This window comes from Phyllobates terribilis, unplaced genomic scaffold (genome assembly GCF_046119375.1).
Source record: "Phyllobates terribilis strain yellow unplaced genomic scaffold, ASM4611937v1 Scaffold_3__8_contigs__length_932513732, whole genome shotgun sequence".
Lineage (NCBI taxonomy): Eukaryota > Metazoa > Chordata > Amphibia > Anura > Dendrobatidae > Phyllobates > Phyllobates terribilis.
Genome location: NW_027362763.1, coordinates 345,532,646 through 345,559,793, shown reverse-complemented (window position 1 = coordinate 345,559,793; position 27,148 = coordinate 345,532,646). Strand labels below are relative to the sequence as shown.

The 27,148-nt window shown below is 42.6% G+C and overlaps 1 protein-coding gene across 1 annotated transcript in view; it reads right to left on the bottom strand.

Moving 5' to 3' along the window:
- Positions 1 to 27,148, bottom strand: part of LOC141258548 (uncharacterized) — a 395,228-nt gene that overhangs the window by 262,828 nt on the left and 105,252 nt on the right. The window contains 10 exon segments of the mRNA XM_073673526.1: positions 13,222 to 13,402; positions 13,510 to 13,691; positions 13,899 to 14,045; positions 15,977 to 16,240; positions 16,476 to 16,589; positions 16,809 to 16,976; positions 17,317 to 17,386; positions 17,514 to 17,728; positions 17,819 to 17,938; positions 19,025 to 19,261. Of these exon segments, the coding sequence (XP_073529627.1) occupies positions 13,222 to 13,402; positions 13,510 to 13,691; positions 13,899 to 14,045; positions 15,977 to 16,240; positions 16,476 to 16,589; positions 16,809 to 16,976; positions 17,317 to 17,386; positions 17,514 to 17,728; positions 17,819 to 17,938; positions 19,025 to 19,261 (1,698 nt within the window).

Genomic DNA, 27,148 nt, shown 5'->3' with positions numbered 1-27,148 from the left:
TGGGGTTGGTGCTTCCCAAAAAATTGATCGTCAACTGTTAGGTGTCGGTCTGGTGCTGGATTCAAAATGGGTCCAGGACCTTCTGTGGTCTCCCTTTTCAATCCACCAAGGGCTGATGTTGCTCAGCATCACCATCAGCCCCAACACCTAGCTGATCCACGAGCACTGTTTGTCTCCCAGCTAGTTGTGCCTAGCAATGTTTAAGCCTGGGTTGCAGAGGGAGACAGGGCTTGCGGAATCTAAGTCCAGGATTTGCCGCACTGAGCATGTCCGTGACCTGGCGGATCATGATTGGTGGGTTGGCACCCACCTGACCCGGTGACCTAGCACCGCCTGATTGGTCACGGGTGTCGTCACCAATGGTGTGACAGTGGGGCAGGGCTTAATCTTTAAAAGGCCCGCCCACAAACATGGCGGCGCGCTCAGATCATTTGAGCTAGCTGTTTGTGGTGTGCACGCTTACTCAGGGCTCCTCGAAGAGCCATAGCTTTAGCTAGGCAGGTAGAAAAAGTAGGCAGGTAGCTTCGCCTCACTTACTGGCTCTAACTAGGGGGTTCACCTTACACCCCGAGCCGCCTGTGAGCTAATTAGAGCGGGTTTGCTCAGTGCGGTAGCACGCCGGCTGAGTGCTCGAATACCCGGCGGGAATCACACCAGCACGCTAGCGCCGTCTCCTATAGCGTATCGCCTGTACCGTAGACAGGGCTACTGCTCATAGTCCGGTCACACGTCTCCCTGCGGTTCTTGGAGATTGTGTGAACCGCTTTAGCGCCAATCCTCATAGCGTAACGCCTGTACCAAAGACAGGGCTACTGCTGTTCCCACGGTCGCACGTCTCCCTGCGGTTCTTGGAGATTGTGAGAACCGTCTTACCCTTCCGTGTGCGTTAACACGAAGGGCTAAGATAATTGTTAGGTGCGTCGCCGGTCGCTCTCTCCTCCGTGCTGTAAACGGAGATAGAGCGTACCGCTATACCCTGTCCGGTGTGAAGTTAACACGGAAGGGTTTATCATTTAGTTGTCGCTTGCCTTTCCACCCGAAAGTGTTCGGCAGCAGTCCTCTAGGCTGCATCGCGGACCCCGGGGTCGGTTGCGTTCCATTAAATAAAGTTGTCTGCAACCGCTCCCCTTAACAGTCAACAGATTAAGAAACTGACAGATTCCGTGGATGGAAGATTTATGACTGTTATTGAAAGTTATTAGTCACTGATATTTATTATGAAAATGTCAAAAATTTATATTTGTACATTTTGAGTTAATTGATTATTATTCTCACTTTAAGGCCTCATTCACACATGTGTATTTTTGCATCAGTGTTTGTATGCCAAAACCAGGAGTGGAACTTACAGAGATAAACTATAATTGAAAGATTGAAACCTGTTCTGTGTTCTAGAGACACTCCTGGTTTTGGCAAACAAATACTGATGCAAAAATACTGCAGTGTGAATGAGGCTTAACAGATGAAAATAAACAACTGAGATGAGAAGATTTACGTTTTTCATTTGGTTGCATAATAATTATGTACACAGATATTCTCCTAAGAAAGACAAAACCGCACTTTTACTTTTTTAAATATTCAGGTTTCAGATTTATTAAACATTTGGATTGACCGACACCACTGTAGTTGTTCAATAATAAATTTATTCATCAAAAATACAAATGGCCTAACAATTGTGCACACAGTGTTTATATGTAAGGAGTTTGTATGTTCTCTACATTTTTGCATGTGTTTCCTCCGGTTTCACCAGTTTCTTCCTACACTCCAAAGACATACTGATTAAATTTAGATGGTGAGCTCAATGAGGACAGTGATGATAATATCTGTAAAGCGCTGTAATTAATGGTGCTATACAAGTGAGTAAAAATAAAAAAATATATAAATACATAAAAATATATTAACATTATTATATATTTAAAATATTATATAATATTTTAATTCATGGCATATGGTATTACTGGTGTATAGATCTGTATCTCTATGTACCAATACAATGTGCCTGTGAAAAAGAGCAGCATAAAAATATGACAGAAAAAATTCTCCTATCTGTGGCTCACAGCTAAGGCTGTTACCTACCATGCTAGAGAGTGTGAGATTTTGTAGAAATGCACTTTACTACTAAAAAAAGAGATTGTTCAGACTTGGCGCAAAAGTCTGTAGGCACTCTTTGTGAATCATGAAGCATGCTGTCACAATTCCCCAGTATTGCTGGTGCGAGCATACTTGCCGTCACATGTGAATAGACACGTTCAGCTTCTTACCATAGAAGTCAATTGAGATAAGCTGGATAAGCCCAGTCGGGGTAAATATAATTCCAAGTAGAATGAAATGCTGAAAGAATGCATTTGTGAGATAGAGATAAAGATTATAGTCTTATAGTCCGAATGTACCTTACCGGGGGAAATGGTGGAGCAGGGTTACAGGAGGTAGGGTCACCATTGCAGGAAACCAGAGGCGCCAGGAGTAGAGCGATGCTGTAGGCCCTGGGATGGAAGGAGGGGGTGTCCCAGGGAACAAGGCAAGATCCATTGATCTGCCAACAGTGGTCTTCAGGAAAATGTCATGTCGGCACATGTGCAGATTTAGCTCTTGCTCATTGAGCAGAGATCTTCGGTGGCCATTTTCTGAAGACCACCACTAGGAGATCAATGTACAAAGCGACTCCGCTCCTGCCTTGCACTGTCGACATTTTCCTGAAGCCCACTGCAGGTAGATTAATGGCTCCTGCCTCACACCGCCATGACACCCACTCCCCGAAGCCCCAGGCCCACAGTATCTCCTCACTCCTGTTGCTACCAGTTTCTTGCAGTAGCTAACTTGCCTCCTGTGACCCCGCTCCACCGCCGCTGCAACCCCCCTGGTAAGCTAAATTCAAACTATAAAATGGACCCCCATTTTCACATTAAATTTTTTTTTACTATTTTCCTCTTCTAGACTGGTGTGTCTTATAGTCTGAAAAATATGGTATATATGTATTTATAATAATTGAGAAATTATTTGCGGGAGACTGAGATATTGCAGCATGCAAACAACACAGGACACGGGAGAGTCTATTTTCTCCATGCTGAGTGTCATTATACATGTGGTTAAAGAGAATGATCCCTGTATATTATAAAGCAGCTGAAGTAGGAGAGGGATAGACACAATTGTAGTGGAAAATCCCACAGCCTTCTCTGGGTGGTTTGGCTGCTGCTATTTCTGTGCATTATGTAATAACAGACACAGATTAACTCTTCATCTGAAAGTGTATCCTCCTAAAAGCAGATTAACCCTTTATAAACAGTTGTGTCCTCTTCCTTTAGCTCATCTGCAGTATACATGTGGCGCCCCTGTGGGTTCAGTCACCACAGAGGTACTGCATCTCACCCAGAGGTGTGGTATCTCACTCTCAGGTAAGGATGGAGTACTGCCCGGGACCCACCCACTTGCATCCATTACACTCCACTTCAGAGGGAAGGGCGAGATTGCTCCTAAGGGAAAGCACAGTCCCTGGTCCATAGCTGAAGGGTGGAACTAGGTAGAGGAGGTGGGTGGAGGAAGTAGATCAGGGGAGCACAGGCAGAAAGAGTATAAGAAGGAGGGGAACCATCTAGAAGGAGTTCAGTCCAGTCAGAGTGTTCAGTCTGAGGAGAAGGAGTGGGAGCAGGAGCTCTGTAGGAGCTCTGCTCAGAGGAGAGGAGAGGAGCGGGCCTGAGTTGAGAGGCCCAGGAGGAATGGCTGAAAGAGGACGGGAGCAGAGGGAAGGCTCCAAGAGAGACAAAGGAGATTACAAGGGCACGGCGAGTGGGGAAGTCACCCGTGCACCCAAATCTACACGGAAGTGGAGGGATCAGGCCACAGAGGGGACCAGCCCCTAACTAGTGGAGAACTACGAGGCTCAGCTAGATAACCGGAGGCTACTGTACTTTCAAGGTGCAGCTGCGCACTACCTTAATTATATCACTGAAAAGGTGGCCGCATAGGGTCCAAGGGACTGCAGGTTGCACGACAAGATCCGAGGCTACCGGCTTGGGACACTGATTGTGAGGCGCAGGGCAGGAGGGTGAGAGCCAGCGCAGGAAGACGACCGAGGAAGGCACATAAAACCGGGTCCTGTTTAAGTACACCTGAGATACTTAAGAGATTGCTGATCCCCTTCCTTGGTGAACACAGGACGACGTGGGAGGTTACACACTGGCGCTGGTAACCTGGAGTCTTGAACAACTGTGAGTAAAATGTGAAGACTGCACCCCACTGTGTCCTAGAATTATTGCTGCACCATCACCAGCCCTGCACTACACAGCACCAGCAACATCTACCTCATAACATCACTATTTCATGCCCTGAAGCTAAGCTCTGCCTGTGGAGAGCTGGACCAACTCTGCTGTGTCACCATCAGCTCGAGAGGATCTGCATCGCAGCGATGGCCCCATGTAGCCGCATACCACAGGTGGCGTCACGAACATTATCTATAAAAACTATATTTCCCTTTTACTTTTCCCCTTTTATTGACCGCCCTGGGTCACAGACCGGGTCACTGCCACTGTGACATCTCCCAGAATCGACTGGCCCGGCTACCGAGTACCCCATGGCCCAGGGTTCGCGTCATACACATGACATCTTAATACATGTATGATAAATATCAATCATCAGTATCAAGTACATTCCAGACTCCTGGATGAAAGAAGAAAAAAAATTTGCCTCCTTTGCATCTCACTGACTCACTGCTCATTGAAATGCATTTGTGAAATTATTAACCATATTTTTGAATCTGGTTAGAAGAATGTACAAGAAAAATAAGTTAACTGATTCTTCCTTTGTTTTCAATGTACAACCGAGGTGACAAAATTCTGCATATCTCAGTCAGCACAAACCTCCAATTATCATTAGAGGAAGTGATTATCTCGCCTCTCACAGTTGGTACATCCCAACCTCTATCCCCGTGAAGCCACATTCATACGTTTAATTTTTGGTCAGTATTTTACATCAGTATTTGTAAGCTAAAACCAGGAGTGGAACTGTCAGAGGAATAGTATAATAGAAACACGTCACCACGTCTGTATTTATCACCCACTCCTGGTATTGGCTTACAAATACTGAGGTAAAATACTGATGTAAAATCTGATCAGATATTAAATGTGTGAACGTAGCCTAATACTGAGAAAAATCAACTGGTTTGCTAATGATATGCATTGGAGAAAAATCTCAATCTAATCTACTGTCATTTCTTGCATTTTCCTTAGAACTAATAGTTCCTATTTAAAGATGTTGTATTAGATTAGAATAAAAGGTTGGGTTTAACTGGATTAGATCCTCCTTTGTTGTTGTTTTGTGTCTGGTATCACAGCTCATCCCTTTTTCCATGAATTGGCCAGACAAATTTAATCTAAACCAGGATAACTCTTTTAACTCATTGAGCATTTATATGTATGGATATGTCCAGTAGAATCAAACAGTTACACTTTTGGCAGCTAATTCTTGATATCACTGTAAAAACAGACTGTAAGTTGTTATTGTTAAAAAAAATGTAGCCTGTTAAGACATATGGCAAGCTTCAGTGAAACTGAAACTATGTTTTAAAGGTGTTGGATACGCTCTCTGCATAGTACAACTTTTTTCACAGACTACGCAGTTCTCCTGATAGGCCACGGCCCCACTATCAGTATTTGGTCAGTATTCGGTCAGTATTTTCTCTCAGGAGAGGGAACGAAAACCAGGAGTGGGTGATAAATGCAGAATTGCAAAATCCTCACCTGGATTTGTCTCCCACTTCTGAGAAAAAATACTGACCGAATACTGACCAAATACTGATAGTGGGGCCGTGGCCTTAAATAAATTTCTGCAGATGGCTGATCATGTCACCAGAGCAGTTCATCAGCTTTTGTCAATTGTAATACACTTCATATGTGAAAGCTGCTTTTCTATTGGAGAAGGCTGATGGACTTGTCTGAGTAATCCACAGACATTTTATGTATACAAGTGTTGGTCAGTTTGTGTACTAACTAGTGTTGAGCGATACCTTCCGATATCAGGAAATATCGTATCGGATTGGATCGGGCCGATACCCAAAAAGTATCGGATATCGCCGATTCCGATACCGGAAACCAATGCAAGTCAATGGGACACAAATATCGGAATGAAAATAAACCCTTTCTTTCCTTGTAGGTTAATTCTACATGAAGTAAAACAACTAAGAATAATGTAGAATGACATGAAAAGCCGGCAATTCATCAGCGGCATTCACCGGTACCCGACAATTTACAACAGAAAGAATAGAGCTTCACACATAGATTAGATAGATAGAAACATGTCAGTCACATATATATGAAGTACAGTGACAGTGTTGCTTACTGTACTTGTCATTTAGTGTAAAGGATTTATTAAAAAAAATATTAGTGTTTTCGTGCACCGTCTCTTTAAAAAAGCCGGCCGGCAATTCAGCATCTGTACCCGACAATTTATAACAGACAGAATAGAGCTTCACACATAGATTAGATAGATAGAAACATGTCAGTCACATATATAAGAAGTACAGTGACAGTGTTGCTTACAGAACTTGTCATTTAGTGTAAAGGATTTATTTAAAAAAATAATAGTGTTTTCATGCACCGTCTCTTTAAGAAAGCCGGCCGGCAATTCAGCATCTGTACCCGACAATTTAGAATAGAAGGAATAGAGAATCACACATAGATTAGATAGATAGAAACATGTCAGTCACATATATATGAAGTACAGTGACAGTGTTGATTACTGTACTTGTCATTTAGTGTTAAAATAAAGGATTTATTTAAAAAAAAATTGGCGTGGGGTTCCCCTTAATTTTAGGCTCTAGCGGAGGTTAAGCAGACAGCTGGGGCAAATGTTTGAAGCCTGGGAAGGGGGTAATACCCACGGAGCTTCCCAGGCTACTAATATCAGCCCCCAGCTGAATACCTAGCCTTTACTAGCTATTAAAATGGGGGACCCCCCCAAAAAAATGACGTGGGGTCCCCCCTAATTTAATAGCTAGCACAGGCTAGGCAGACAGCTGGGGGCTGATATTAATAGCCCAGGAAGGGTGCCATGAATATTGGCCCCCTCCCAGGCTAGAAACACCAGCCGTCAGCCGCCCCAGAAATGGCGCATCCATAGGATGCGCCAATTCTGGCACTTAGCCTCGCTCTTCCACGCTGCCCTGGTGCGGTGGCAGGGGGTAATAGGGTTGGGGTTGATGTCAGCTTATAATGCCAGCTGACATCAAGCCCAGGTTAGTAATGGAGAGGCGTCTATAAGACACCCCCATTACTAACCCCATAGTCAAAGTTAAAAGAAAACACAAACACCCAGAGTAAAGTCCTTTAATTGAAATAAAGACACAATTCTTTATTGTTCTAAATTAAACCATACTTACCATCACGCCCATTCCAGCTGAAGCCAACGATCTCCTGCAATAAAAGAAAAATAATAAAGCAACCTCATCCTTACCTTTCGATGGTTCCCAGGACAGCTCCAGCTCTGCTACATCGAGATGACAGGCTGGACCGCAGCAGAAAGCTGCCATCCAGCCTGTCATCCCGCAGACACTGAGAAGCGCAGGCATGCTTGCGCTCCTCAGTGTCTCTCTGTGACGTCATCCAGATGAGCCGAGTTCATGTCCAATGAACTCAGCTCACCTCATGCACGTCACTGACAGCGTGGGAAAATTCTCACGCTGAAGTGCTGAGTGCAGGAGAATTTTCCCACGCTGTCAGTGACGTACATGAAGTGAGCGGAGTTCATTGGACATGACCTCGGCTCATCTGGATGCCGTCACAGCCAGACACTGAGGAGTGGAAGTATGCCTGCGCTTCTCAGTGTCTGCGGGATGACAGGATGGATGGCAGCGTTCTGCTGCGGTCCAGCCTGTCATCTCGATGTAGCAGAGCTGAAGCTGTCGTGGGAGCCATGGAAAGGTAAGGATGAGGTTGCTTTATTATTTTACTTTTATTGCAGGAGATCGTTGGCTTCAGCTGGAATGGGCGTGGTGGTAAGTATGGTTTAATTTAGAACAATAAAGAATTGTGTGTTTATTTCAATTAAAGGACTTTTTTCTGGGTGTTGTGTTTTTTTAAATACTTTACTAGAAATTCATGGTGGTCATGTCTAATATTGGCGTGACCCCATGAATTTTGGGCTTAGGGCCAGCTGATAATGCCAAGCTGGCCTTAACCCCTTTATTACCCAGTGAGCCACCGCACCAGGGCCCTGGATGAGTTGGGTACAGCGCCAGAAGATGGCGCTTCTATGAACGCGCCATTTTCTGGGGCGGCTGCGGACTGCAATTTGCAGCGGGGGTGGCCCAGAAAGCTTGGGTCTCCCTGCGCTGCGGATTCCAGCCCCCAGCTGCCTAGTTGTATCTGGCTGGGCACAAAAATAGGGCGAAGCCCCACGCATTTTTTTTTAAAATTATTTCATGAAATTCATGGAATAATTAAGAAAAAAAGGGCTTCCCTATATTGTTGTGTCCAACCAGGTACAAATAGGCAGCTGGTGGTTGGGGGCAGCCCATTCCTGCCTGCTGTACCTGGCTGGACACAAATATAGTGCGAAGCCCCACGTCAATTTTTTTTTAATTATTTCATTAAATAATTTTTTTAAAAAAGGGCTTCCCTATATTGTTGTGTCCGGCCAGGTACAAATAGGCAGCTGGTGGTTGGGGGCAGCCTGTTCCTGCCTGCTGTACCTGGCTGGACACAAATATAGGGCGAAGCCCCACGTCAATTTTTTTTAAAATAAGTCCTTTATTTTAACACTAAATGACATTTGAGGAGTTAATAAAGATGCAGTCCCTAAATTATTATTTATTTTTTAATTAATTTTTCCCAAAACTTTTGACGTGGGCTTCGCCATATTTTTGTATGCCAGCCAGGTACAGCATCCAGCTTCTATGAACGCGCCATTTTCCGGGGTGGCTGCGCACTGCAATTTTCAGCGGGGGGAGGGGGGGGGGCAGAAAGCTTGGGCCTCCCTGCGCTGCAGATTCCATCCCCCAGCTGCCTAGTTGTACCTGGCTGGACACAAAAATAGGGAGAAGCTTCACGTATTTTTTTTTTTTAATTATTTCATGAAATTCATGAAATAATTAAGAAAAAAAGGGCTTCCCTATATTGTTGTGTCCGGCTAGGTACAAATAGGCAGCTGGTGGTTGGGGGCAGCCCGTTCCTGCCTGCTGTACCTGGCTGGACACAATTATAGGGCGAAGCCCCACATAATTTTTTTTTAATTATTTCATGAATTTCCTGAAATAATTAAAAAAAAATTGACGTGGGGCTTCACACTATATTTGTGTCCAGCCAGGTACAGCAGGCAGGAACGGGCTGCCCCCAACCACCAGCTGCCTATTTGTACCTAGCCGGACACAACAATATAGGGAAGCCCTTTTTTTCTTAATTATTCCATGAATTTCATGAAATAATTAAAAAAAAAAAAACGTGGAGCTTCTCCCTATTTTTGTGTCCAGCCAGGTACAACTAGGCAGCTGGGGGATGGAATCTGCAGCGCAGGGAGGCCCAAGCTTTTTGCCCTCCCCCCCCCCCCCGCTGAAAATTGCAGTCCGCGGCCGCCCCGGAAAATGGCGCGTTCATAGAAGCTGGATGCTGTACCTGGCTGGCATACAAAAATATGGCGAAGCCCACGTCAAAAGTTTTGGGAAAAATTTATTAAAAAATAAATAATAATTTAGGGACTGCATCTTTATTAACTCCTCAAATGTCATTTAGTGTTAAAATAAAGGATTTATTTAAAAAAAAAATGGCGTGGGATCCCCCATAATTTTAGTCTCTAGCGGAGGTTAAGCAGACGGCTGGGGCAGATGTTTGAAGCCTGGGAAGGGGGTAAAACCCACGGAGCTTCCCAGGCTACTAATATCAGCCCCCAGCTGAATACCTAGCCTTTACTAGCTATTAAAATGGGGGACCCCCCAAAAAAAAATGACGTGGGGTCCCCTCTATTTTAATAGCTAGCAAAGGCTAGGCAGACAGCTGGGGGCTGATATTAATAGCTCAGGAAGGGTGCCATGAATATTGGCCCCCTCCCAGGCTAGAAACACCAGCCGTCAGCCGCCCCAGAAATGGCGCATCCATAGGATGCGCCAATTCTGGCACTTAGCCTCGCTCTTCCACGCTGCCCTGGTGCGGTGGCAGGGGGTAATAGTGGTGGGGTTCATGTCAGCGCCAGCTGCCATGAAGCCCAGGTTAGTAATGATGGCCGTCTATATGACACCCCCATTACTAACCTACAAAGTGTTAAAAAGAAAAAACACACTACACCCAGAAAAAAATAATTTATTTGAAATAAAACACCATTTTATTTAATTCTTAGTTTACTAAAAAAAAAATAGTTACCTGTCCACGTTCCTGCGCTGATCTCCCATGCACAGCTGTCACATCTGGAGATGGTGACAGCTGTGCATGGCTGCTGTAAGCTCACGCTGCCGGGAACACGTCCGCTCCCGGCAGCGGGAGCCACTGACTGAGGTCACCGGAGTGCATTCAGGCAGCGCAGCTCCGGAGACCTCCTTTACGGCAGTGCTGTACCGTGGGAATTTCTCACGATACAGCAGTGCCGTAAAGGAGCTAACCGGAGCAGCGCTGCCTGAACTCCGGTGAACCCTTACGGCCCCGTCATTCTAGCGGCGGCAGCGGTTCAGAGCGGTCACATTCTATGTGGCTGCTCTGAACTGGAGATCTTCGTGGGACACTCGTGGACTACTACGGAGGGGTAAGGATAAGGTTGTGGTTTATTATTTTATATTTTATTACAGGAGATCGATGGCTTCGGGGAATTAGGTGTCTTGGTGAGTATAGGTGTAGTTTTTTATTTTTTACTTTATTTTAGGTGGCGATCGGCGGGGACAGGTAATGTATGAACTAATTTCTTTTAGGTAACCACTGGCCACCAATGACATGTATTTAACATTTATTGGGGACACAGTAGGGCAATTTAAATAGCAGGATCAGGCTGATGGGAACTACTGCTCCCATCGAGCTGATCCTGCTGGCAGGAGTGGACGGGGGACAGACATAGGCCGATGGGAGTAGTAGTGTCACATCGGCCTATGTCTGCCCGCACACACACCCGCACACACACCCCGCACACACACACACACCCCGCACACACACCCGCACACACACCCCGCACACACACCCGCACACACACACCCCGCACACACACCCGCACACACACCCCGCACACACACCCCGCACACACACACCCCGCACACACTAATCATGACGGGTCCGGGAGGTGAGGCTGACCTGTGCGGCCGTGGGAAAGTTGATGTGAGTTCATGCAGTCAAGCATGAACTCACATGAACCCTCTGAGGGCACCGCGGCTACTTCAAATGAACAGCTGATCGGCATCACCTGATACCTCAGCTGTTCATTTGAAATAACCGGCGGGAAAGCGCAGCACAGAACGGGAAAGCCGGCGGTGAAGTCTTTTCACTGCCGGCTTCCCCGCCCGGGTCCTTCGCTCCTTGGTGCTGCGCTCCCCGCCCGGTCCTAATTTACGATCGGGATGGGAGGTGGCGAGGGGAGCGGAGGATCGGGGTGGGAGGCTGCGGGGAAGCAGTATGGGGCTGCGTGATTGTTTAAAAGCCGGCGGCTTTTTACCGCGCGCCGGCTTTTAAACAATCAGGAGAATTCTCCCACGCTGGGATGGCATTCTGATGACAAGCTGGATCGCAGCTGAGCGCTGCCATCCAGCTTGTCATCCTTCAGAGACACTGCAGAGCGCAGGCATTATGGGAACTTCCGATTCCGGTATTCGATATTATAAAAGTATCGGAATTAAGTATCGGAATTCCGATACAGTGAATATCGGCCGATACCCGATATTTCAGTATCGGAATGCTCAACACTAGTACTAACAAGAGAAAGTGGCCAACCTTTTAAATAAATATAGACAAAATTGAATTCGTAATGTCACGATTCCTCCTATCAGTGTGTCTGGACACAGAGAATGACAGTTCTGCTGCCCAATCTAAGAATGGGGCATGCTGAGATGTCAGTATGGTGATTGAGAGCTCAGCCATCCAATCGGATGCTGAAGCGTGTTGAGTTGTCATTGTCTGGAGTGACCATGTGTCTCTTGTCCAGAGTAATCATCTGGCTATTTAAAAAGCTCTATGCCTTTGTGGCCAATTGCAGCTTTGCTCATGAGGTGTGTACTTGCACTTTGCTCTTTGTCTGGTATTCTGATCTTTGCTACCCGACTTAGGATTTTTCTTGACCATTTCTTTGGTTTGCCCTTTTGTTGTGATCCACTACCTTCTTGGAATATTGACCTCGGACTGCTCCTGACTATGCCTTTATCTCACCCCTCTTTCTATGATGTACTCAATTGGCTTTTCACATTGGCCCTCTTGACTACCCAGTCTCTCGGCTTATCTGTGAGTAGTGACTAGCGTCACAGGTAAGTGGTCTAGTTGGGAGATTGTGTTCACATAGAGGTGGTCTTTGAGAAGGAAGCTTAAAAAAGTTCATAGATTCCAACACATAATTCAAACAGCAGCTCATCCTAGTCACATGTCAGAAAGGGCTGCAGCCTGAATAAAAACATCTGCCTGAGCTGAAAAGAAGGGCTGTGACATCAGAAGAAATAAATCGGCTGACTAATCTTTTTCTCCAGCCTCAGTTCTCTGTTCTAAGTCAGCAAAAAGAGAAAATGTATTTATTTTCCTGCCACACTCTTCTCCGAGAGTATGTGTGCTTAAAGAGGTTGTTCACTACTTTTACATTGATGACCTATCTGTAGGATAGGTCATCAATGTCTGATCGGCCGGGGTCCAACACATGTCACCCCCGTCGATCAGCTATTATCGGTGTCAGCGGCTGCCAGACGGAATAGGAGACGGGTGTGCAGTACCAAGCCACGGCCACTACAAGTAGTTGGAGTATCTCGGTAATTGAGTACTTCCGGACACTGCCGACACTAATAACAGCTGATCAGCGGGGATGCCGGGTGTCGGTCCCCAGCCGATTAGAAATTGATGACTTATCCTAAGGATAGGTCATAAATGTAAAAGTAGTGGACAACCTCTTTAAGATACAGGTCTTCTGTCAGTTGAAAAACAGGCACGTTGCTAGGAGAGGCTGCAACTTCAATAACGTGATGGTGCCATTTTATTACATTCTTGGAGAACCCATTTAAACAGTTTTCCATTCCAAGAGAATTAAAAAACCTTTATGTTTATGTTTATGCAGTGTGCTAAAATTTTTAATCACCTGTACAGGTTTCTCCATCTCCAGTCAAATGTTCAGGACAAAGACCGCAAGTATATCCTTCATCGGGTGCTTTTGCATCTCGACAAGTGTCATTAATGTAACATTTGTTTTCTGCACAAGCATCAAAATCATTTTCACAGTACATTCCTGTCCATGCAGCCGAACAATTACATCCGGCAACCTGCATTGCAATATAAATAGATAATGCAAATTGTGTAAACTACACATATCATTAAATATATACTAGTGTTGTAAAATATGTTAATGTTAATCAGTAAGACAGTTTACCTTGAAGGTTGTGGTTTCATTTCCTAGGCTGGTGGCACTGTCATAGAGACATCCGCCATCGTTAGTACAGTTGCAAAGCACCAGAGTTAGAACCACATCAGTAGCGACTTTGGAATCATTGGCTACTATAGTGGCGTTAACAGGTGTTGAACTGGTGGGATACCAAACCAAAACTCCATCATCTGCACAGAGAAAAGAAAATTGTGAAGGACATTGTCAAGAAAACTAAATTACTCATGTTGTAGGATATGGGAGGAATATGCTTTATATCTTAGTGATGTGATTGGCTCATAGAAATTTGTTAAGCTGAATATAATATCAGTAATTGCTATATCAGTAACATATACACTGTAAAACATAACCATCAGGGCTGCTTGACATATATTCACCTGTTATATTGATGTCAGTGGAATCTGTCTCCAGAGAGAAGATCACAATGTCATTATTCTCATCAGTGGCTGTGTAGGTAATGGTTATTGGCTCAAAAAGCTTTGTCGAAATGGTGGTGGGTCCGGTAACAATAGGTGGAAAGTTATCTGTAGAGAGAAGTTGTTCAGTTTAGTCAGATCTTTCTAACTATATGTATAGATTTGGATTGCAATTTGTTCATACTTTGTATATTTAGACCAGGGGTAGGCAATTAAATTTCTCTACCGCATGAAAGACCGTGACTGTTGTGGAGGGCCAAACCAATAGGCTGAAATTAAATCTACTCAATATTACTATTAACATATTAATTATTATCATTTTATGTTAATAATAATTATATCACTTAATATTGAGCAGAATTTAATATGCTGACATCCCCTATACACTATATGACCCCATACTGTATGACATCCCCTATATACTGTATGACCCCCTATATACAGTGAAAAACCCCAACATAGCCTCTCTATATACAGTATAAGCCCCCACACAGCCTCTGTATATACAGTGTGAGCCCCCACATAGCCTCTCTATGTACAATATGAGACATCACATTACCCCCTATATAAAGTATGAGCACCCACATTGCCTCCTATATAGAGTTTGAGCCCCCACATAGCCTCCTACATACAGTATGAGCCTCCACATAGCCTCCTATATACAGTATCAGCCCTCACATATTCCCTATATACAGTATGAACCCTCACATAGCCTCCTAAATACAGTATGAGCCAATATATAGCCCCTATATACAGTATGAGCCCCCACACATAGCCTCTTATATACTTTGTGAGCCCCCACATAGCCCTCTAAATACAGCATGAGCCCCAACATGGCCTGCTATATACAATGTGAGCCCCCACACAGCCCCCTACATACAGTATGAGCCTCTACATAGCCTCTCTATATACAGTATGAACCTCAACATAGCCTCTTAATATACCGTATTAGCCCCCACATAGACTCTTTTATACAGTGTGGGCCCCCATATTACCCCTATATACAGTTTGAGCCATTACATAGCCTCTCTATATACAATGTGAGCCCCATAGAGCACCTCTATATACAATATGAGTACTCACATAGCCCCTATATACAGTATAAGCTCCCACATTGCTCCTATATACAGTATGAGCCCCCACATAGTACCCTATAGAAAGTATGAGCCACCACATAACCTCACTATATACAGTTGGTGCCACCACATAGCTTCCCTATATACAGTGTGAGCACCTGCATAGTCTTCATATATACAGTGTGAGCCATCACACAGCCTCCTATATACACTATTAGCCCTCATATAGCCCCGTAAATACAGTTTTAGCCCCCACATAGCCACCTATATACAGTATGAGCCCCACATCTCATCTTATATACAGTATGAGCTATCACATATCTCCTATATACAGTATGATCCCTGACATAACCCACTAAATATACCTAAATAGAGTCTGAGCCCCCACATTGCCACTTATATACAGTATGAGACCTTATATATAGTATAAGCCTCTAAATACAGTATAAGCCCCTATATAGCTTCCCATCCTATATACAGTGTGAGCCCCCACGTAGTCCCGTAAATACAGTATGAGCCCCCACATAGCCTCCTATATTCAGTGTGAGCCACCACACAGCCTGATATAAACATGCAAACATGTCATACACATATGAAAAAAACAACAACACATAAGCACCTCACTCTCATTCCCCTAGCACTCTGTTCCACTCTCTGGTGCACTGACTCTCTGCACAGCAGAGGTGGTGGCAGAGGGCATGTTGCAGCCCATGGGCCATTGTTTTTGGCTCTTCGACTGTCTCAGGACAGCCAGGGGGCTGGATATGACCCGCGGACTGCATATTGCCCAGCTCTAATTTAGACCATAATAGTTGAATATGAAATGTCTTGATAAGAAAGATTAGAAAGATTGGCAAGTTCTACCTGTCACTGATGATAGTTATGGAAAAAAAGACCAACAATATTTCAAATTACTGAGAAAGTGTGAAAACAACACAGAAAAGGATAATGGATATTTCTTACTCATTATGCTGCTTTGTTCATTAGCTGAGTTCTCACTGTCAAGTGTGGCCTGTCCTAAAGCTTCATTTCCAGTACTCAAGATATCAAAGATGCACTCATCATTTCCTTGACATGTCTCATTTGCTTTCTTGATGATTTCACTGCCAGTCATCAAAAGCAGCTCATCGTAAAACAGCGGCACAAATGTGTTATTGTTGTAAGTGTCCCAGGATTCCCCAGCTGTTTCATTGTAGATGAAGATACTGTCCGAAGGGGGTGTTTTCCCTGTGAAACATAGTAATTTATAAAAAGGCCACAATGTTTATATTTTATTTTCCCAACAAAGACATCCTTTTTCTGCAATATACAATACTATGAAGGTCTTATTTTAAAACATGAAAATTAAAAAGCTCACTTATTCTTCTTGAATAATAGATCTAGGTAAAAACAAAGGCTATAAAACCTGTTTAAGGAACATGATGAATCTAAAATGACAAAGTAGAAACCAATGACCACTTACATGTCACTCCAATCTCAAATATCAGGGAATCATTCGGAAGTTTCACACCATTAAATTCCAGTTTGGTTCCATTAGCAGCCATCAGATCATCTGTCTTATCATCATTGAAGATTCCTGGAAAAACATTTACACCAATGATATTAAATACAAAAATGAATGCTAGATTTGAGATAACTGGTAAATTCATCATATTTCTCACACATATAGTTTTTATTTCAATGTTCACGAATCATTATTATTATATTACAGTGACTGATAGACTGCAGATTATAAGGCTACACAATGTCATGTAATACACTGTAGTAATTAAAGATCTAGCAAAAAGTATCTTACCCAGAAGGCCTTCAGTTTTGTTTTTATAGATAGTATCTAACATTGTTACAAAACTCAAAGCTCCCTCATTAGCAGAAACTGTGATTGAGATCCCACCATCGAAGGAGGCTTGTATTTCGTCTTTGCTTGTCTTCTCCAGTGTGATTTTGCTTACATAGGTAGAGTTGTCTTGAAAGAATCAAAGTAAGATTTATTAATTCCCTATCCGCAGGAATTCCATGGCAAATTGTAAACTATGCAACTGTTTTATGTGATTTGGCACCCAAATTAGTATTTTTTATTTTTACTCTAAATCTTGATTTTAAAGATTTACAATAGCAAGAGATCAAACTTTATCTGCTATCAGCAAACAAATATATTGAACCATGTTTTAATCATGTCAAAATATGTTTTTAATATATATACTTCAATAAGAATATAGTTTTTTTTCTTTTTATAAAAAAAGTAGGAAAATCTTTTAGTAGTTTAACTTTATTTATATAATTCATAATGTGAAAAGTTAAGTTACCTGGTAATGTGAATTCTGTGCCATTGAGCTTCACAATGGTTGAATTGCTCCCCTGGAGCATCCACTCAATCTATACAAAAAGACCAATTACAAAAAAGATACAATCAGCATCAACCAGAAATGCACACTTATAAATCATGCGTACATTGGTGTAGGGTAATACAATGATTGTAAATGCTTAGTTTAGTCATCTTTACCGTTGTCTCATCTTGAATTATTGCAGCCAGTCCTACAAAGTTGGTTGCCTGTGTTTCATGTGTCCCATTGCTAGCCCGAGCAGTCCTGCCCTGCAGTCTGAAAATTACTGTGTCATTCTCATCTTTAACATTGGTCAAAATGAACTCTCCCAAGCCATTGAAAGTGTATTTTACTCCATCTAGTGTATTGACGTGGGGATCACCAAATAGCCAACCTAAAAAATAAATTATGTGTTCAACTTATCCTTTCAAAAAAGTTTAACTAAATAGCTCCATCACAGGTAGTTGTCGCTAGTAAAGCTTACCAAAACGCGGCGGAACATATCCAAAGCAGTAATCATAAGGTCTTCTTTCCCGGTACAAGGAACATAGGTGTGAGGAGCCAGAGTACAAGCAGCAGTTATTGAAGGGATCAACTTCTTGTTCTGTATGGGCAAGATACATTGTAGTAAAACTTAACAGTATTACATGTTAATATGTCACACAAAAAAGCAGAAAAAAGAGCTTCTAAATTCTAGAAAAGTATTTCCGCCTACAATCCATTCCTTTTTTTTACAAAAAAGTGGGCAGAAAAAAAGCTTTAAAATAAATAACATAATAAATAAGCCTAAGATTATATTACTTCCCTTTAATGATAATCTATCAGTAGAATCAATCCTCCTATGCCTTCTGTATGGGCATGCGGGTCATAGGAAGTTGAATAAAATGATTTCCAGATATCTGCTATCTGATGTCTTATTACAGGGAAATTAATGTTTTCTTATATCTAAATGAGCAGATAAGATCCTATGGGCTGGATACAGATCTCGCTGAGAATCTGCCTCCAGGGCTAATTTTAAATTAAATGTGGCATTACTAGTGTGAGACATGTAATGACTGAAACCATGCTCTCATAATCACACATAGCTCTGCAGTGAGCTCAGAACTAACAAAGCACAGCAGACGTAAACTTTGTCTCATTACAAACATTTGCAGCAATACTTGTCCTCTCATAGTGCTGGCAACTCTGCTGCAGAGCTGTGCCTGGTTATAACCAACATAGTACAGGAGAGTTGAACCTTGTGTCATTGCAAACACATTGCAGTCCTGCCCCCTCCCCCCCCCCACACACACACACTGGCTTCCTGTGAGATGGAAGCTAAAGCTCTATGAGAGGACACCTGCCATACAAATGTGTAATATAAAATACACTTTTCCTCTACTGTGTTAGTTGAAGAGCTGTGTGTGATTATGAGAGCAGACTGTCAGTCATTACATGTCCAACACTGGTAACACCAGATTTTATTTAAAATAAGCTCTGCAGTCAGATTCTCAGGGAGATCTATGCCAAACCCATAGATCTTAAGCTCATTTCCATATAATAAAAACATGGATTCTCTGGAATAAGGCATCGGATCACAGATAACAAGGTATCTTTTTACTCAACTTTCTATGATCTAAATGCCCATAAAGGCAGCTTAGGAGGGTTGATTCTATTGACAGATTCCCTTTATTGGGTACAATATTAATACCTTTGTACTGGGATCTTTGCCTCTGCATTTCTGACATAAAGTAGCTGTAATAATAGGTGTAGTAGTAGTGAGGGTCCCACCATCGCATCCAACTGTTTTCGTACTCCCATGGAGTTGGTAAGTATCTTTCTTTCTCGCCATTGGGCAAACCACCCCAGTAATTGTAGTAACATCTTGTGCCTCCTCCATGCCATGATGAAAATGTGGACTGGTAAGTATAGTAGTGACTATACCAATCTGAGAGCAAAGTAAAACAGATAATTTAGTAGAAAATGGATTGGTATTTGCATTTCGATTATTTTTGTTAAAATCACTACTACTTAAAAGACAAGCTTCTCCCTTTCCTGACATGAATGTTTTTGAAAATGCTATATATTTTTTCAAATTCTGAATGCCAATTACACTAGAAATGCAATGAGGGCATGGAGGGCATGGCGTGAACTGAGAGTATGTCTAATTTCTATGTTACTTCAGAGCATTTCTCAGCGCTGGCACTTCAGATTATTATAAAACAGTTTTTTTTATTGTTGTAAGATCTATACATTAATAGCACTAGTTTAAGAAGTAACAAAATACTGACAGGTTCTTTATAGTAGATATGTCAGGATAGCCGGCAAGATTTTTTTATTTAAAGGGTTTGTACTGTATACTAACTGGACAACCCCTTTTTAAATGAAGTAATCCACTTTGCAAAAGAAAAATAACATATACTCCACCGGTGCAGTTCGATCATTGTTGACAGCCGGTCTCCCAGAGCTCGCATGATATTGTTATGCAACGTGAGCCCTGAAGTTAATCAGCAGTCGCTTTCAGACTATTGCAATCTTTTCATGAATATTAGACAAGTGGAAGAAGTGAGATAGTAGTAACCTAATAGTGGCCGCAGATTGGTCGCAGGGCTCACACTGTGTAACAAAGTCACGTGAGTAGAGATGGGCAAAGCTGAACAGTAAAGTTTGGGGTCCGTACCGAACACCTAGTGTTTGGTCACGGACCCCGAACACAGACTTCTTCAGGAAGTCTGTGTTACTGTTTGGGTTCGACTCCCTGAGCATTGGGTGTTTCCTGTGCTGTCATCTGCATCACAGCCGGGGAAACATGGGCTCTGATCTGCAAAGCCCATGTCCCTGGAGCCCATGTCACCTGTAAAAGAGAAAAAAAATAAACCACCATAATACACACCTATCCGCCATAATCCATACTGTTCCAGGATGATTGGATCACTTCTAGAGCAGTCACATCAGCTGATGTGACTGCTCTACCCAGAAGCCGGCTACACATTGACAGAAGCATAATCGCTCCTGCAGTGTATAGCGCTGAGCTGCCATGAGAAAGTTCACAAAAGTTTATCAGCTGATGAGCTCCAGTGATCTCAATTCAATGTGAAGCCAGCTGCCAGGTAGAGCAGTCACATCAGCCGATGCGACTGCTCTATAAGTAATCTGGATTGTCATGGGACAGTATGGATTATGGCAGATAGGTGAGTATTATTTTAGTTTATTATTTTTTCTCTGTTACAGGTGACATGGGCTTTGGGGATTAGGCGTTATTATGGTGTTTTTTTTTATTTAGATTTTTTTCAGGAGACAAGGGCTTCAGGGATGAGTCATTAAGGTGAGTATAACTAACTATATTTTATTTCAATATTTATTTTAACTTTTTTTTATTTACTTTGAGCACAAGCGCCAGCTGATCACTACACCCATCAGAGTGGCCTGCTCTCGCTGCTACCAGTGACAGCAGGCATAGGCTGATGGGAGTAGTACTCTCATCAGCCGACACCAGTGACCAGCTGTAAGCTTTTAACCACTGGTCACAGTCACAGCTGCGGGCTCACGCTGACATCTGACAGAGTGATCCCGCAGCGCTCTGACCAGCGGTAAGGATCTTACTGCCGATCAGAGCCCATGTTTCCCATGCTGTCAGCGTGGGAAACCACGGATGTCCGGGTTTGGGTACTGTTCTGGTACCCGAACCAAACTTTTAATAGATGTACGGTCAAACCTGCAGGACCTGAACATCCACAGGTCAATCTGTCACTACACGTGAGCCAAAGACTCAGGGTCTATATCACTGGAACAGCTGTCCTTCTGGGGGGTGAGTATATGTTATTTTTTTTAAAAGGTAGATTATTTTATTTTAAATGGGGATGTCCAGGCAGTGGATAGCTTCTTAGTGTTATCGTATTTTTATTATACTGTATCATACAAATACTATAATATACATGATATTTTCTCTACCTTTCAGTATTACAATTCCTATTTACCTGCTCAGCAAGCTTTCAGACTTAGTTTATATAAACTTTTTCAGCTTGCAGACACATTCATATTTTATAGGGTGTAAGGTGGCAGCTGGAGAAACACTGGATGGGAGATATGTGTCACCAAGGTGGTTAGCCTTGGTATTCCCATATTCACCTATCCAGGCCATGCAGCCCATTTAAAAGGCAGCTGCATTGCCTCATTCACTGTTCTGTGTGTGGGAAGAGGGAAGGACCTTGTGGAGTTAGTTAAAGAAGTTGTCCACTACTTGGACAACCCCTTTTCATACTCAACTCTTAGCCCGATGAAATAAAAAAGTTTATACTCACCTCTTCTGCTGGTACCATTTCCACAGTGTCGGCACTCGCTCTTCGTGGGGCTCCATGCTGTTGTTGTGACATCTGACCCCGGTGCCCAATCAGTGCAGGCATCACTGTGCCCGCCTCCTGTCGAATTTAACATGAAGAGGAAGTCAGATCAGCAACAGCCCAGACTTCCTCTTCATGTTTGATTTGTCTGAAGGCGGAGACAGTGACGCCAGTGCTGATTGGGTGCCAAGGTCATGTTTCACAACAACCTCACGAGAGCCCCGGTACCGCGAGTGCTGACACTGCTGGCACGGTGCCGGCACAGGAGGTGAGTGTAAGCTTTACTATTTTATCAGTCAAACATTTAGATCAAGAAGGGGTTGTCCAAGTAGTGGACAACACCTTTAATCTCTGACAGAGATTCAGAGTGGACTTAAATCTGCTCTGGTGAGCCCAGATTGCCATTTATTTTCTGGCGCAATAATTGTTCAATTTGTGTTATATCTTTATGCCCAGAACAGGCTGTTTAGTTTTTGTAACCACTGAAGTTTTTTGAAAATAATAAAATTTCCCTTGTTTGGACAAGAGGTACTGACAAAGGAGCATAAAATCCCTATAATTGGTGGAGAATAAACCAGGCAATGTGAACTGAGGTCTAAGATGGTAGACATGCAAGAAATAGGAGCATGTTCACACTAGCAAAAAAGAAACAAAACCTACAAAAGACAAAAGACAAAAATATATCTCATACCCTACCATCATTATATATAAATGTAAAGCAAAGTTGCATAATAAATATAGGGTACTTAGTGAACTATTTTTGATCAAAAAAAGTATACAAGCCGTCCCACCAGCGGCAAGGTGACCCTAAATTGGGACGGTACCTATACTGCCTATATTAAAAACCTTACTGTATATCAAAGTTGAAGTAATGCATATAAAAGGGTAGACAAATAGGACCGGGTCCCAACTCCAGACCACCCAGGCCCGTGGTAAGCTACATATATACCAGTCAGCTCAACAAAGGGGATGCCACACCCTTAAATTGCACAGAATGCAAACAAGACAAAAAACCAGGCAATGTGAACTGAGGTCTAAGATGGTAGACATGCAAGAAATAGGAGCATGTTCACACTAGCAAAAAAGAAACAAAACCTACAAAAGACAAAAGACAAAAATATATCTCATACCCTACCATCATTATATATAAATGTAAAGCAAAGTTGCATAATAAATATAGGGTACTTAGTGAACTATTTTTGATCAAAAAAAGTATACAAGCCGTCCCACCAGCGGCAAGGTGACCCTAAATTGGGACGGTACCTATACTGCCTATATTAAAAACCTTACTGTATATCAAAGTTGAAGTAATGCATATAAAAGGGTAGACAAATAGGACCGGGTCCCAACTCCAGACCACCCAGGCCCGTGGTAAGCTACATATATACCAGTCAGCTCAACAAAGGGGATGCCACACCCTTAAATTGCACAGAATGCAAACAAGACAAAAAACCAGGCAATGTGAACTGAGGTCTAAGATGGTAGACATGCAAGAAATAGGAGCATGTTCACACTAGCAAAAAAGAAACAAAACCTACAAAAGACAAAAGACAAAAATATATCTCATACCCTACCATCATTATATATAAATGTAAAGCAAAGTTGCATAATAAATATAGGGTACTTAGTGAACTATTTTTGATCAAAAAAAGTATACAAGCCGTCCCACCAGCGGCAAGGTGACCCTAAATTGGGACGGTACCTATACTGCATTGGTGGAGAATGCAGGAAGAAATCCCAAGGAGCACGAACGATTGCTGGGTAAATCTGTATTTCTTAGGTGAGGGTAGTTTCAGCTATTCAGACACAGGCTGTAAACATGGAGGCTGGTCCAGACCAATATTCAGCAGCACCAGCAATGGCAGCAGCAACAGAAGACCCAGCATGAGACTGACAAACTCCTGATGCAGCAGTTCAAGCTACAGCAGCAACAGCAGTAGCATCAGCATCAGCAGCAGATTAAACTCCTGCCATAGGCTGTCCACAGCAGGGAAACCACGCCAACCCCAAATCAAGGTGACAGTACCCAGCTGAGGAAGACAGTAAGAGGCAAGTGCAAGTCCCGAGACTTGTACCCCAGCACAGAGTGTAGCGCGAGTGGTGATGAACCGATTCATTCTTGCACTGCCGAGGCCTGTTAAATGCTGGGTTGTCCAGGGAGATCCCCAGAACACAGATGACCTTGTACGCCTGGAGGAGAGGTACCTGGCCGTTGATAATTCCCTGGATAATTAAGGGGCTTTTAGGTCACCTCACTGTGAGCAAAAGGGTAACAATATTTTAAACTTTTGACTTTCAGGCTCCATATCTCTCCATCCACTAGTGCTTCGAACGTGAGACTACCATCATTTTATGGACAATCATCTTGGCTATCTCCTACAAAAATTTGACTTGCAACTTTTTAGAATATGATTTGTTATGCTGATTCTTGTCATGACACTGCATTGTTACCGTTTTGCTACTAAACATTTAAATTTTAATTTGTTAGTATTTTGAAAATCCATTTTTGGCTTTCCACACTGCCTGAATCCTTCTGGGCATGCTCTTGATCAGATTCATACATGTCTTGACCAAAATCTTATTCCAGGTCTCTTCTACATGTTCCCAAAGTTGATGCACTGGTCTACTCACTTGGGTATGTATACAGTTTTTTCTTCCACTCCACCAACAAGTGTTCGATTAGGTTGAGGTTTGGAGACTGTAGAGGCCAATCCAGAACCTCTGTTTCATTGTCATTTAACCATTTCTTTGCCAATCTCGACGTATGCTTCGGGTCATTGTCCTGCTGGAACACTGTCGTCCTTTTCATACCTATAGTACTCGAGTGTACGAAGTAACTTATCTTGTAAGATACTCACAGTAGGTCAGCATTGAGACCACCATTGATCGTGGTCAAGTATCCAATGCCTTTGGCTGTAAAACAACCCCATATTATCAGGCTTTCTCCACCAAACTTGAAAGTTTCTTCATTTTCTCTATCTGCTAGCCCCTTTTTCTTCCTGACCCATTTGCACCCATCAGAGACTAATCTATTGACTTTCATTTCATCGCTCCAAATCACCCGTTTCCAATCTTTTACTGTCCACTTTTTGTACTTTTATGCAAACTCGAACCGACACTGAAGTCAAGGTTTCTTCACTTTTTTTCAAGCCACTATTCAGAATTGTGCAATGTGCATTGCAGTGCTTGCATGGACATCTATGATGTCATTATTATTATGAAGCATACGAGCCACCTCCACTGCCGTGTTTGTCACGCTAGAACTGATAGACCTTGTGATGAGCCGACTTGTTGACTTTGATATTTTGCCTGGACGTCCACCTTTTGGCTTTTGAATGGATGGATGAACTTCACTTTGTATTCTTCCAACTGTCATGGCACTCACATGATGCAGTTTGGCAATTTTCTTAGCCAAGAAACCGCTATCGATGAGCTGGATGATGTTATCTCTTATTTCTTGGGATATCATCTTCATGGCTGCTCCTCGATTTGGACCAGTTACCTTTCACTTGGGAATCAATCTAATAACACATTCAGCCATTAGGAAATGAGAGAACAGGTTGTATTTTGTAGTATACATGAAGAAAAAGATTTCTCCACCACCAGGAGCAAAACAGTAACAATGCAGTGACATGACAAGAATCTGAGTGAAAAGTTCAAAACATCGTTACCCTTTTGTCCTTCAGTGTATGTGTCGATATGGTGGTTAGCTTCAGTAATATGAGCCTGGAAATGCAGTCTCCAGCACAGATAGTGATGAGAGGTTTTTAATGGGCCCAGATTTTGGGTCTGGGTTTTTGGAATGGTTAAATGAGCTGGATGGGACTGACCATTTCCATATTCTCCTATCAAGGCTTTATAGCCCATTGAAAGGCAGCTGAGTTGCCTCATTCACTGTTCTAAGTGTGGGAGGAGGGAAAGACCTCCTACAGAAGCAAGGACTTGGGGGAACTATATGCAGATCGGTAAGGAATTGGCTAAATGATAGGAAACAGAGTTGTCATAAATGGTACGTTCTCTAACTGGGATATAGTCAGCAGTGGGGTGCCACAGGGATCTGTGCTAGGACGGATTCTTTTTAACCTCTTTATTAATGACTTTGGGGATGGGATTGAGAGTAAAGTGTTAGTTTTTGCTGATGACACCAAACTATGTAGGATATTTAAATCTGATCTGGACGTTACAATATTGCAGAACGATCTGGATAAGATGACTGAATGGGCAAACACTTGGCAGATGAGGTTTAATGCGGATAAATGTAGAGTAATGCACGTAGGACATAGTAATCCTTTTGCTACATACACATTAAATGGGAGTATGCTCGGGACTACTGCACAGGAGAAGGACTTGGGTATTTTGGTTACAAGTAAGCTGACCAGCAGTACTCAATTTCAAGATTTTAGGATGTATAAAAAGAGAAATAAAAATCCTGCGATCCCAGTGTATTGTTACCCCTTTATAAATCACTGGTGAGGCCACATCTGGAATATGGGATCCAGTTTTGGGCTCCACATTTTAAAAAGAATATTCAGAAGTTAGAGTCAGTTCAAAGTCGGGCAACTAGATTATTGCAAGGGTTGGAAGGGCTCTCATATGATGAGAGGTTAAAAAAGTTGAGTCTGTTTAGCTTAGAAAAACAACACCTGAGAGGGGATTTCATTTACATGTATAAATATATGTGTGGTCAGTACAAAGGACTAGCACATGACTTATTCCTTCTAAAGACCATACTAAGGACCAGGGGGCACTCATTATGGGTGGAAGAAAGGTGATTCCGTCACCTAAACAGGAAAGGGTTCTTTACAGTCAGAGCAGTCAGATTGTGGAATACCCTACCCCAAGCGGTAGTAATGGCTGACACTATAACAGCTTTCAAAAAAGGGCTGGATGAGTTCCTCGATACAGGTAACATTGTGGGTTACAGTTAAATTAGACAAAATATTACACCTATAGTAGTACATTTAATACGATAATAGTAATTACATAACTAGTATCATAATTAGGTTTGATCCAGGGTTCTAGGACTGATCGCCTTTTCTCGGGGTCAAGAAGGAATTTTTCCCCATGATGTAAATTGGCTGAATGTGTCCTGGGGTTTTTGCCTTCTTCTGGATCAACAGATTTAGGCATAGGGATTTTAGTAATACCATTACTAGAATCACAAGTGTAATACAAAATATAAAACTAATTAAAAAATTATAAACGGGTTCATTTTTAATTGTAATAGTACAGCAATAATAAAAATGGTAATAAAACATTTGTGATGCCAAGTCCCAGTAAGTTAGTATGTTAGTGTAGTGAGTACAATTGGGGGAGAAAGGTTGAACTGGATGGACCTAGGTCTTTATTCAACCTTCGTTACTATGTTACTATGTTACCTTATGGAGTTGGTTAATCTCTGACAGAGATTGAGAGTGCACTTAAATCTGTTTTGGTGGCCGAACTGCAATATATTTGCTAGTGCAGGAACCGTTTATTTTCAGTTATACCTTTAT